Below are 13,037 nucleotides of genomic sequence, written 5' to 3'. Positions count from 1 at the left end.
TGAAAGTCAGTGTTTAGTCTTACACTGCTCTCAGTGTTCAGCGCTGGTCCACATGTGATTAAGGAAAAGGCCAAGTCTAAATGTTGCTGAGGAGGGATTCTTTCGTCCGAGGGGGGGGGGGGATGTGTCAGGCACTATTTAACTTTTTAAAATGAAAAGCCAAAGGGAATAAAGGCTACTTAACCTTCTCTGGACTGCCTTGGCTCTCTTCATCCTCAACAAAACCGCTTATAACTCGTACATCAGCCGCTAACAGGCTTTCCAGGCTGCTCTCTGTTTTTAAGACTCTCGGTTGTGTTGTTTGGTAATACATCATTAAAACTACGAATGACACGCTTCTACAGCAACCAGAGTCGGTGATTGTTGGAACACTGGAGAGACGAACAAAGAGTTTTATTTTGCATTTTACAATCATCAGTGAGGTGTAATTACTGGTTTTTGTCAATGGAGTCTGTGGCTTTGAGGAGAGCTTTCTAATTGTATGTTTTGCAAGTTATGATATAAATGATCAATGATTTATGTTGATTGTTTATAATAATTGTCAAAAGGCCTAGAATGTCCTGAATATCAGGCCGTGGGGTTTCCTCCCTCAGCACCGGTTAACATCCCTGTGAAAGGAGTTCGTTCTCATTACTCAGCGATGTGTGCCGGTATGTGAGGAAGCCTCGTCGGAGACCTGTTTGCGTTCCTCAAGAGGAGCGCAGAGTGCGAAGTCATGTTCGTCTCACCGAGCTGCGTCCAAATGATTTACAGCGGGAGGACAACGTGACGCGACAGGAATAGAGCCCGAGGGGACGTCGGGGACGGCGTCTCGGCGGGACGGAGGAGACCACCGTGGGATCCATCAGCTGTGGATCCGTCCGTCTGTCCGACTGCCGATCAATAGAAAACCTCAGAGATAATGTGAACTCTCTCTCTCTGCTTCTCTTTGTCCTTCCATCTCAGATTTGACTGTTTTCACTTCTCTGTTGGTCTTTCCTTATTTCTTTATTTTTGCCCTTGTAGTTGTTTTCCGTGTCTTCACATTACCGAACACAAAAAGCTGAATTTAAGTGGCACTCACCAACCAACAGCGTTTACTCTTGTAAAAGCAGTTCTCTTCAGCGCCAAAGACATCATGTGATGAATTATAGAACGACTTCATGGAAGTGTATTCGTCGAACACATTTTAATCTATCAGAGTCATACTACTGAGCTCCTTTATGTTACAGAAAGGTTGCAGAAAACAATGAATACTTCTCTCTTGATTTATTCCCTCAGTAAACATTGTAAACATGAGTTTATGTCTCAATCTCTAGTTTCAAGTCTTCTTCAATACAGCATGATGTTCATTTAGTACATTATGGTCCATTTAGAGTCACACAGACCATAAAGCAGGGGATGCTTTAGGGCGGGGCTTACTGTGATTGACAGGTCTCTACCCCGGCGTTGTCCGTGTTTTGGTCACCTCAAAATGTCTCATTCAGCGTTTGGCTTTACTTTGCTCCACCCTCTGTCACTTCTGGTTGCAAAAGAAAAAATGGCGACGCAAAAAAATGTAGATGGAAACGCCCAAAACGCCAAACTCAATGCATTCCACAAACCGATGAATGCAACACGACGACTACGTCCACTTCTTTAAAACAGTCTCCGGTCTAGAACCAAACTTCTGCCGAGTGGCTGAACTCTCTCCTTTCCCAGAGTGACCCGGGTGATGGGTGGTGGGGATGGGGAAAATAACGACGTAGTATTTCTGCAGATATCTGAACGTCTTGTAGCCTCTGGGTCGGGTCCTCTGATCTAAATGAAACTGCAGCACTTTTTCCAGAGGCAACAGGGTGGTTAACTCTGAGAGCCCTTACTTATGTCTTTCTACGTCCTGTCTCTAACGTATGAACCCATCGTATAACTCAGCTTCGACGTTGACTTTTCTGTATTTCTTTCTTTCCGTCCGTCCGAGTCTCTCCTCGGCAGTCGAATCTCTCGGCCAAGCGTGAGACGACATTGATCAGCGACCGTCTGCTCCCACGTGTCAACAGTGTCAACCACTCAATAAATATTAATTTCTCCGAGACCACTTCCTGTGAGGTCTCCGGGGTGGACTCTGTCGCGTTTAATCTTTCATGCAGACTCCATAATTTACTGCAGCCGGACTGTTTACTAACACCTGAACACACAGTCACAGCGAGGGGCTCTGGTTGGCATGGAAGCCCACGAGGGACATTTGGGAGGTTGGCTGTTTTGCTCACTTAGGGCTTGTGAATAAAATCGCTGTTTTCTCAGTTAGAAAGTAGCCGATTCATTTAGTTTAACAAAAGAAACTAAAGTGAAAAGAGGAGGACAGATTCTTAGCTCTTTTAAACTTAATCAGCTGGTTGCGTTTCCATTTTAACCATTCTGATTCAACCTCCAGACATTAATTATGTTCCTGCTCTCAGGATTTAAAACAGAAGTGTTCACTGGTCCAGGACCCGGCTCAACATTCATTGTTTTAGGTAAAATATTCTGACTCAGGGTACATGTGAAAGGTTTCTTTTACTTAGTTATGTTCAGGAAAAGATTGTGACATACTTAGTTAGGTTCAGGAAAAGATCGTGAAATACTTAGTTAGGTTTAAAAAAGATCGTGAAATACTTAGGATCAGGAAAAGATCGTAAAATAGTTAGTACGGTTCAGGAAAAGATCGTGAAATACTTAGTTAGGTTCAGGAAAAGATCGTAAAATACTTAGTTAGGTTCAGGAAAAGATCGTGACATACTTAGTTAGGTTCAGGAAAAGATCGTGACATACTTAGGTTCAGGAAAAGATCGTGACATACTTAGTTAGGTTCAGGAAAAGATCGTGACATACTTAGGTTCAGGAAAAGATCGTGACATACTTAGTTAGGTTCAGGAAAATATCGTGACATACTTAGTTAGGTTCAGGAAAAGATCGTGAAATACTTAGTTAGGTTTAAAAAAGATCGTGAAATACTTAGGATCAGGAAAATATCGTAAAATAGTTAGTAAGGTTCAGGAAAAGATCGTGAAATACTTAGTTAGGTTCAGGAAAAGATCGTAAAATACTTAGTTAGGTTCAGGAAAATATCGTGACATACTTAGTTAGGTTCAGGAAAAGATCGTGACATACTTAGTTAGGTTTAAAAAAGATCGTGAAATACTTAGGATCAGGAAAAGATCGTAAAATAGACAGTGTTTGGAAAAGATCGTTAAGTTAAGTTTAAGAAAATATCATTGTTTTAGTTAAAATAAGTGGAGAAGTACGCAATTACATAACAAAAACATCAACATTGACATTGTCGTTTCCCACAAGCAACGAAGTGTCTCCTCGCTGACTGAACAATATTTGTTGGAATGTTTGTCTGAATTAAATCAACTAATAGTTCAAAAATCAGATTTCTTCTTCCTCAGTTCACTGAGCTGCTCCCTCTGTCTTCTCTGATCTGTCCTCTGGTTACCCATGATTCTGTGTGTGTGTGTGTGTGTGTGTGTGTGTGTGTGTGGTGGGAGGGTTCGGCCCGTCAGCTCCGATGACATACTGGGGGGGGCGGGGGGGGGGGGGGGGTCATGATCAAGATGGTGGACATTATCCTGTCTGAGGAAGTTGGACGTCGGCAGGAAGAGAAGGTCAGAGTGTCGACTCCGATGTTGTTTTTCCTCCAGCCGGTCGGTTCAAATACAGTCAAGTTTATTTGTGTTCAGCTCAGGTGTCACTCGTCCTCTTTTGGGTCATTTCTCAGAAGAAGAAAAGTGTCTTTTATTCAAGTCCGTCGGAGAGTTTTGTAGTTGAATCTGTGTTGTTCTGCAGCCCACACCTCTGTGACCTGACTCCTCCCTCAGGGATCAATACTGTTCATTTCATCCGTCCTCTGCTCCGACAGCAGTGTTTCATTCCATCCTGTTCATTTCTCCGACTCTCCGTCGACAAATAATCATGACAAGGTGTCAAGAAGCTCAGCGATCGAACACTTCACAGAAAAGTCTTTCAGTAGAATACTAGTACAGTCGAGTACTAGCAGTAGTCGCAGTAATGCCAAGCTGTGAACGCGTCGTTTTCACGTGAATCATCTACTTGTTAATATATATTTTTCAATATAACTGTTTTTGTCATGAATACTTTCACTCAGAACCCGAATATTACGCGTCAAAAAAGTGGTTTAGGAAAAGATCGTAAAAGTTTGTTTGTTTGTATTTAAAATGTACACTATAGTGTTCAACAACACGGAGGCTCCGTAAACTTCATTAGTCCTTTCAACCTCGACAAAGACGACATCTACTCCGTCTGTTTTATTGCCTTTTCACAATAAAAGCCCCAGACAGACACCGTTTACCAGAGGGAGCTCAAAGGAAACTGGCTTTACATTTTAAAACAGTCGATGTCAGACAGGAGAGGATCCTCTGCCAGCGTCAGAAGTGTTGCAACAAATTCACATCACTGATGCAGAACATTCACACCTGAGTGTGTTTGTGGTTTTTGTGTCTTTTAAAGCCTGAACAGTTTTCTACTGGGCAGAAATAAAGAGGGACGACAGGAAATAATTAGTTTTCTTCCTTTGGTGTTTCAGCATCAAGGCTGAAACAAAAGGATCACAAGTGCTTTAGAGCTGTCTGTTACCAACACACACACACACACACACACACACACACACACACACACACACACACACACACACACACACACACACCTCCCTGTGGTCTGGAGTTTAGGTGGTGGAAACCTCCTTTGTGTCTTTGGCTGAACATTGGACAGATGTCACATTCAAAGCCTCCAGGAGAGCTCATAACTCAAACTAAACACACACACACACTCTCGCACTCACACACACACGGACACACACACTCTCACACGACTCTCACACACACACATGGACACACACACGGACACACACACTCGGACACACACACACACAAAATAAATAAAAAATTATAATAATCATAAATTATTCATTCATTATTAATCATACAAATTGTCAATATTTGTGTTTCTGAACTATGGAATGTACCCAGTAATGTGTGTAAAATATGATATCTGCACAAAATCTATGCTTTTCCTGCTCGTGCTCTCCTCCTGTGTGCTCTCTGCTCGTGCTCTCTGTCTGTGTGCTCGACACTCTGAGAACGCGCAGCTTGGGGGGCCTGATCGTTTTGGCCCAAAAGAGGCGGGTCTATGAAGCAGTTTAGCCAATTGCTGATTCAAGATATAAATGAGTGACATACAATTTAGCCAATCAGCGCCCTCAAATAGATTCAGCTTGATGCCAGAACGATCAGACCCCCTCGCTGCGCGTTCTCGTCAGGAGAAGTCTCTACAGGCGAGCGCTCCTCCTCCAAGACCCGTTTGAGAGGAGAACTTTGAGGAGATTCTGCAGCCAAAGAGCTGATATCAGATCAGCCTGACCTCACAATCAGACAGCAGACTGGCGGGAAAGGGAAGCAGCACATGAAGCTTCTGTACTAGCTGAACACCAGACAGGTTAGCTAGCTGCATGACGTCATGCTAATCATTTATTTAGCTTTTTAAAACAACGGGGACGATCCAGCACGGACAGTTAGGGAGTGAGGGATGAGGAGGTAAGGAAACATGAGAACACCAGGGTAGGGAGTGAGGGATGAGGAGGTAAGGAAACATGAGAACACCAGGGTAGGGAGTGAGGGATGAGGAGGTAAGGAAACATGAGAACACCAGGGTAGGGAGTGAGGGATGAGGAGGTAAGGAAACATGAGAACACCAGGGTAGGGAGTGAGGGATGAGGAGGTAAGGAAACATGAGAACACCAGGGTAGGGAGTGAGGGATGAGGAGGTAAGGAAACATGAGAACACCAGGGTAGGGAGTGAGGGATGAGGAGGTAAGGAAACATGAGAACACCAGGGTAGGGAGTGAGGGATGAGGAGGTAAGGAAACATGAGAACACCAGGGTAGGGAGTGAGGGATGAGGAGGTAAGGAAACATGAGAACACCAGGGTAGGGAGTGAGGGATGAGGAGGTAAGGAAACATGAGAACACCAGGGTAGGGAGTGAGGGATGAGGAGGTAAGGAAACATGAGAACACCAGGGTAGGGAGTGAGGGATGAGGAGGTAAGGAAACATGAGAACACCAGGGTAGGGAGTGAGGGATGAGGAGGTAAGGAAACATGAGAACACCAGGGTAGGGAGTGAGGGATGAGGAGGTAAGGAAACATGAGAACACCAGGGTAGGGAGTGAGGGATGAGGAGGTAAGGAAACATGAGAACACCAGGGTAGGGAGTGAGGGATGAGGAGGTAAGGAAACATGAGAACACCAGGGTAGGGAGTGAGGGATGAGGAGGTAAGGAAACATGAGAACACCAGGGTAGGGAGTGAGGGATGAGGAGGTAAGGAAACATGAGAACACCAGGGTAGGGAGTGAGGGATGAGGAGGTAAGGAAACATGAGAACACCAGGGTAGGGAGTGAGGGATGAGGCGGTAAGGAAACATGAGAACACCAGGGTAGGGAGTGAGGGATGAGGAGGTAAGGAAACATGAGAACACCAGGGTAGGGAGTGAGGGATGAGGAGGTAAGGAAACATGAGAACACCAGGGTAGGGAGTGAGTGATGAGGAGGTAAGGAAACATGAGAACACCAGGGTAGGGAGTGAGGGATGAGGAGGTAAGGAAACATGAGAACACCAGGGTAGGGAGTGAGGGATGAGGAGGTAAGGAAACATGAGAACACCAGGGTAGGGAGTGAGGGATGAGGAGGTAAGGAAACATGAGAACACCAGGGTAGGGAGTGAGGGATGAGGAGGTAAGGAAACATGAGAACACCAGGGTAGGGAGTGAGGGATGAGGAGGTAAGGAAACATGAGAACACCAGGGTAGGGAGTGAGGGATGAGGAGGTAAGGAAACATGAGAACACCAGGGTAGGGAGTGAGGGATGAGGAGGTAAGGAAACATGAGAACACCAGGGTAGGGAGTGAGGGATGAGGAGGTAAGGAAACATGAGAACACCAGGGTAGGGAGTGAGGGATGAGGAGGTAAGGAAACATGAGAACACCAGGGTAGGGAGTGAGGGATGAGGAGGTAAGGAAACATGAGAACACCAGGGTAGGGAGTGAGGGATGAGGAGGTAAGGAAACATGAGAACACCAGGGTAGGGAGTGAGGGATGAGGCGGTAAGGAAACATGAGAACACCAGGGTAGGGAGTGAGGGATGAGGAGGTAAGGAAACATGAGAACACCAGGGTAGGGAGTGAGGGATGATGAGGTAAGGAAACATGAGAACACCAGGGTAGGGAGTGAGTGATGAGGAGGTAAGGAAACATGAGAACACCAGGGTAGGGAGTGAGGGATGAGGAGGTAAGGAAACATGAGAACACCAGGGTAGGGAGTGAGGGATGAGGAGGTAAGGAAACATGAGAACACCAGGGTAGGGAGTGAGGGATGAGGAGGTAAGGAAACATGAGAACTCTGTCAAGCTACATATTAGACAAAGTGAACATCTTTTCTTCTACATATTGTCCTCAGTCTCATCTGCTTAACTTGGTCATGGAGGCATCAACATGTAATAGAGATGTTAAATTAACAGTGAAAACTCATCATAGCTTCATTTAACATCAGTATTCATAATTACACTTCATGTTTACTTCTCCTGATCTTTACCTCCTATAACAAGGTCCATAGGGCATCTCAATAAATGAACATGTTATATTATATTATATAAGTGTTATTTACTGATTGTTTTCGTGTTGGAATACATGTTAAATATTTAACTGCCAAGTAATAATGCGTGTTTGATACATTTCTTTTGCATTAAATCATACTGGGCTGTTTGCTGAAATTGATAGGATGGCTCTACCTAGAACATGTTCCACCAGCCGCCACTGCACCATATATAACAGGAAGGGGGGGGGGGGGGGGGGGAGTGTGTGTATGCGTGTGTAATGTGCACGTGCACACATTTAAAGTTCACACACTCACACACACACACTGTTGTGCATCGACATTGTGGCTACCAGCAGCAGAGGAAACTGAGCAAACAGACATGAATTCTAAACTCATTTAATGGGACGTGCACACACAGGCACACACACACACACACAGGCACACACACACACACAGGCAGTGGGCAGTGCATCGACATGCTACCAGCAGCAGTGGATGCTAGGCTAATGGAATGCTGAATATCAGCCATGTGACGCAGTGTGTATTTCCAGGAAAGTCGAACCCTCTTGGCAGAGTCGCCATATTTCTCTGTAACTGCAGCGATGACAGCCGAGTCCTTCTGACAGGAAGCCGCTCCTCCACCTGCTCTGAACGCGGTCCCGTTATTTCTTTAATCGGCATCACGATCATCACATTGTTGTGATGGAGCTCCTCAGCGGCGAGCCGGAGGCGGCGATGACTTTGAGCGCCGGAGATTAAAAAAAAGTTTTTTATCAACAACTAATCAATCAATAGATCAATGTTGGGCAGAAAACGCTACACACTTTTGTTAGCAACATGCTAAGTTAGCGTCGACGTCAACAGTACAGAAATGTAACGATCAACGACGATGAAATCTTGAGCTGAACGAACAGATATCAAGATGAAAGTTCACCAGCTCATTGCTGACGCTGTCATGATTATTTGTTGTATTACAAGTTCTCTGAAATGTAATGTTTAAATATGAAAATGAGGCATTATGTAATGGTGACTTTTGGTGACACAAACAGACAAAGTAGTCAAATAAATGTTTTCTCTCAAATAGTCAGAAAAAAACCTGATAGAAGCTAAATAGACCAAAATCTATTGATCGATGCATGAAGAATGATGTTCTGCATTCACTTAAGTTTGTCTTTCTAGTAGCTGGACCTGGAGAAGAACCTTCAGAGTCACGAGCGTTTGAGAAGAGACTGAGCTCACACAAACAACAAGACAAAACCCGTTCCCTTCGCTGAGAAACAAGCCGAGGAACTCGGAGCAGATTGCTGCTCCTTCAAAAAGGCAGCCAGCTCCACCTGAACCTGGACTCCCCGCCTCCTCCCCCGTGGAGGGTTTCTTCCGGTCGCGTCTGCCTGGGATGCGACCCAGAACACACCGGTGTTAAAATATCCCATCTGGTCTGAGGAGGAGGAGCTGAAGGACGTCTGGGCCGGCTGCTCCCAGACCGAAGAGATCCAGGATCAATACCACAGACAAGATGCCGGTGATTACCCAACAGCCACAGGAATGAGCTGCTCATTTAGTGGAAAGTAAAGTTAAACAACAGCGTGGGCCATTGAATGCATCCCCCGAACCCCCGAAGACTTCAAATGTCTTGAAAACATGTGCAGCGATTTCTAACCAAAAGGTGACTCTTCGTTCTCTTTGACTCGAGGACGAGAAACCAGTTAGAATCTGAACACTGGAGGGAGCGTTTATAACTGAAATGTCTTTGAGGGATTGTTGGACTCGTCTTCAAACACATGTCTGCTGCTTTTATGCATTTCATTTATTTTGTGTGTGTAACAGAGTGCTTGTGTTTATTTTTCAGGAAAATGTTTGGCTTAAATAATTCTGTGACTGGAACAAATGTAACAATGACGATGAAATGCTACAAACTGGGAGCAGGACTCTTCACGGGCTTCTGTCCTGGTGGATCAGGGGGGGGGGGGGGGGGGTCACATGCCTTGCTTGCCGACCGGCTCCCCTAACGACGGACGGCTCATTAGCATCCTTAACGAGGCCGCCTGTCATTCCGTGCCGTTGCTGCGATGCTCGTCGCGTGGTCCACGTGTCGCAGGCATGTCGGCAGAACACGGGGGGGTCACATGACGGACTCTATTCACCGTAAATACTCGGTCTGAATTTAAACTTATTGCATTTCCCAGCACACTGACTTTGAGACTCATCAGAGGCTCGTCTTCTCACTGAAGAACGACTCAGCGTTTCTCTGTCTGAAGTGAAGCAGAATCATTCTGACTGAGCCAGAGATGGAAACTACAGACGTGGGTTTGAGGTGATATGTGAGGATGAAACCAGTGTGCGAGTGCGCAGTGACAAACTGGGGGGTCCGTCTATCTGTCCCCCCCTGAAGAGGAGACAAAATGTCCTATTTTAAATCCAGGTTCTCACAAGCGCCACTGGATCAAATGTGTCCAAAGGGGGCCCGTTTAGGTCCACAATCAGACGGGACTGTTGCGGTTTCTGGTGGTCTTGTGTGATATAACCTTTTAACTCTCGCTAGAAAATGACTGCAAAGATCAAACTGTCGGCCGATTATCTCAGGAACTGGCTTGCTAGCTAGAGCTAGCCTAGCTAGAGCTAGCCTAGCTAGAGCAAAAGTCTGAGTTCATTTTCAAGTGGGCATTGTTTTAATAAATGAACCACAAATTACAAAACTAAACGGTCGATTCATCGTTAGATAAATGCGGACTTTGAATTAGGACAAGTTGTGTTTGGGCCTCGAGACGACAGCGTGATCGACAGTCCTCTGTGGGTTCAGGCACTTAACAGAAGCTGATGAATCCAACGAGCCTCTGCAGATGCACTCATCATCCTTCAGCATCCATTTCCTCACTCAACCGTCCGTCTCTGTTCCTTATCTCAGATGTTTGTTTGCTTCGTAGCTCCGCCCCCTGAGCCTCACACGGCCAAATGCAGACAGATGCTGCCGACACGCCGAGGACATGACGCAGCAGAAACAAAAGGCAGGAATACCTGTAGTGAGCGATGGGCCGCCATTAAGTGATAACACAGTCTGCCTGTCACGGCGCTGCTCTCAGCCTCTTCATCTTCTGCCGTTGATTCGGTAAATCAACTTCCAGCCGACGCAGGAAACTCAACCAGGACACAAACATAACTGCAGTACTCAGCGATTTTGGTTTGTAGCGTCCAGTGTTGGAAGAAGTAGAAGTACTAATACCACTACAAGTAAAAACATCCTGCATACTTTTACCTTCAGTAAGGAGCACGTCAGACTAAATAATATCCGATATCCACAGGGAAACCCTGTGATGTCACTTAAAAAGGTCCCACCACCTCCTACATGAGACACACAGACGTATAGTGGTTGAGTCTCTCTTTGTAGTCACTACGCATCTCTCTGTGGTTGTTTTGTCTCTTTGTAGTCCATTTGTGTCTCTTTGTAGTACTTTGTGTCTCTTTGTGGTTCGTCTTTGTGTGTCTCTTTGTTTGGAGTCTTTATGTCTGTCGTAGTTTAGGTCTATTTGTAGTCCATTTGTGTTCAGTGTTTTTGTGTCTCTTTATAGTTACTTTGTGTCTCTTTGTGGTTGTTTTGTGTCTCCTTGTAGTGTATTTGTGTCTCTTTGTGGTTGATTTGTCTCTTTGTGGTTGTTATGAGCTCATTGTAGTCTATTTGTGAATCCTTAGTTTATTTGTTTCTCTTTGTACTTGCTTTATGTTCCTGTGTGTTCATTTTGAATCTCTTTGTAGTTGATATGTGTCCCTTTGTGTTCATTTTGAATCTCTTTGTAGTTGATATGTGTCCCTTTGTGGTTGATTTGTCTCTTTGTAGTTGATATGTGTCCCTTTGTGGTTGATTTGTCTCTTTGTAGTTGATATGTGTCCCTTTGTGGTTGATTTGTCTCTTTGTAGTTATGTGTCTCTTTGTGGTTGATGTGTCTCTTTGTAGTTGATATGTGTCTCTTTGTAGTTGATATGTGACTCTTTGCAGTTGATATGTGTCTCTTTGTAGTTGATATGTGTCTCTTTGCGGTTGATATGTGTCTCTTTGCGGTTGATATGTGTCTCTTTGTGGTTGATTTGTGTCTCTTTGTCGTTGATATGTGTCTCTTTGTAGTTTATATGTGTCTCTTTGTAGTTGATATGTGTCTCTTTGTAGTTGATATGTGTCTCTTTGTGGTTGATATGTGTCTCTTTGTGGTTGATATGTATCTCTTTGTGGTTGATTTATGTCTCTTTGTCGTTGATATGTGTCTCTTTGTAGTTGATATGTGTCTCTTTGTAGTTGATATGTGTCTCTTTGTAGTTGATATGTGTCTCTTTGTAGTTGATATGTGTCTCTTTGTAGTTGATATGTGACTCTTTGCAGTTGATATGTGTCTCTTTGGAGTTGATATGTGTCTCTTTGTGGTTGATATGTGTCTTTGCGGTTGATATGTGTCTCTTTGCGGTTGATATGCGTCTCTTTGCGGTTGATATGTGTATCTTTGTGGTTGATTTATGTATCTTTGTCGTTGATATGTGTCTCTTTGTAGTTGATATGTGTCTCTTTGTAGTTGATATGTGTCTCTTTGTGGTTGATATGTGTCTATTTGTGGTTGATATGTGTCTCTTTGTGGTTGATATGTGTCTCTTTGTGGTTGATGTGTGTCTCTTTGTGGTTGATATGTGTCTCTTTGTAGTTGATATGTGTCTCTTTGTAGTTGATATGTGTCTCTTTGTGGTTGATATGTGTCTATTTGTGGTTGATATGTGTCTCTTTGTGGTTGATATGTGTCTCTTTGTAGTTGATATGTGTCTCTTTGTAGTTGATATGTGTCTCTTTGTGGTTGATATGTGTCTATTTGTGGTTGATATGTGTCTCTTTGTGGTTGATATGTGTCTCTTTGTGGTTGATATGTGTCTATTTGTGGTTGATATGTGTCTCTTTGCGGTTGATATGTGTATCTTTGTGGTTGATTTATGTATCTTTGTCGTTGATATGTGTCTCTTTGTAGTTGATATGTGTCTCTTTGTAGTTGATATGTGTATCTTTGTGGTTGATATGTGTATCTTTGTGGTTGATATGTGTCTCTTTGTAGTTGGTATGTGTCTCTTTGTAGTTGATATGTGTCTCTTTGTAGTTGATATGTGTCTCTTTGTGGTTGATATGTGTCTATTTGTGGTTGATATGTGTCTCTTTGTGGTTGATGTGTCTCTTTGTAGTTGATATGTGTACACGCGGTACACGCAGTACACGCGGTACACACAGTACACAGCAGTACACGCGGTACACACAGTACACGCAGTACACGCGGTACACACAGTACACAGCAGTACACACGGTACACCCAACACGGCAGAACACAGTACACGCAGTACACGCGGTACACACAGTACACAGCAGTACACGCGGTACACACAGTACACAGCAGTACACGCGGTACACCCAACA

At 44.4% G+C, this 13,037-nt stretch overlaps 1 protein-coding gene across 1 annotated transcript in view; it reads right to left on the bottom strand.

Annotated features, from left to right (window-relative positions):
• Positions 1–13,037, bottom strand: part of LOC306794371 (sodium channel protein type 2 subunit alpha-like) — a 151,952-nt gene that overhangs the window by 71,312 nt on the left and 67,603 nt on the right. Inside the window, 1 exon segment of the mRNA XM_079292406.1 lies at positions 8,166–8,271. Coding sequence (XP_079148532.1) covers positions 8,166–8,271 — 106 coding nt within the window.

This window comes from Melanostigma gelatinosum, assembly GCF_949748355.1.
Source record: "Melanostigma gelatinosum genome assembly, chromosome: 20".
In the NCBI taxonomy this organism is placed as follows: domain Eukaryota; kingdom Metazoa; phylum Chordata; class Actinopteri; order Perciformes; family Zoarcidae; genus Melanostigma; species Melanostigma gelatinosum.
The sequence above is the reverse complement of the archived record's forward strand: the minus strand, read 5'-3'. Positions and strand labels throughout refer to the sequence as shown.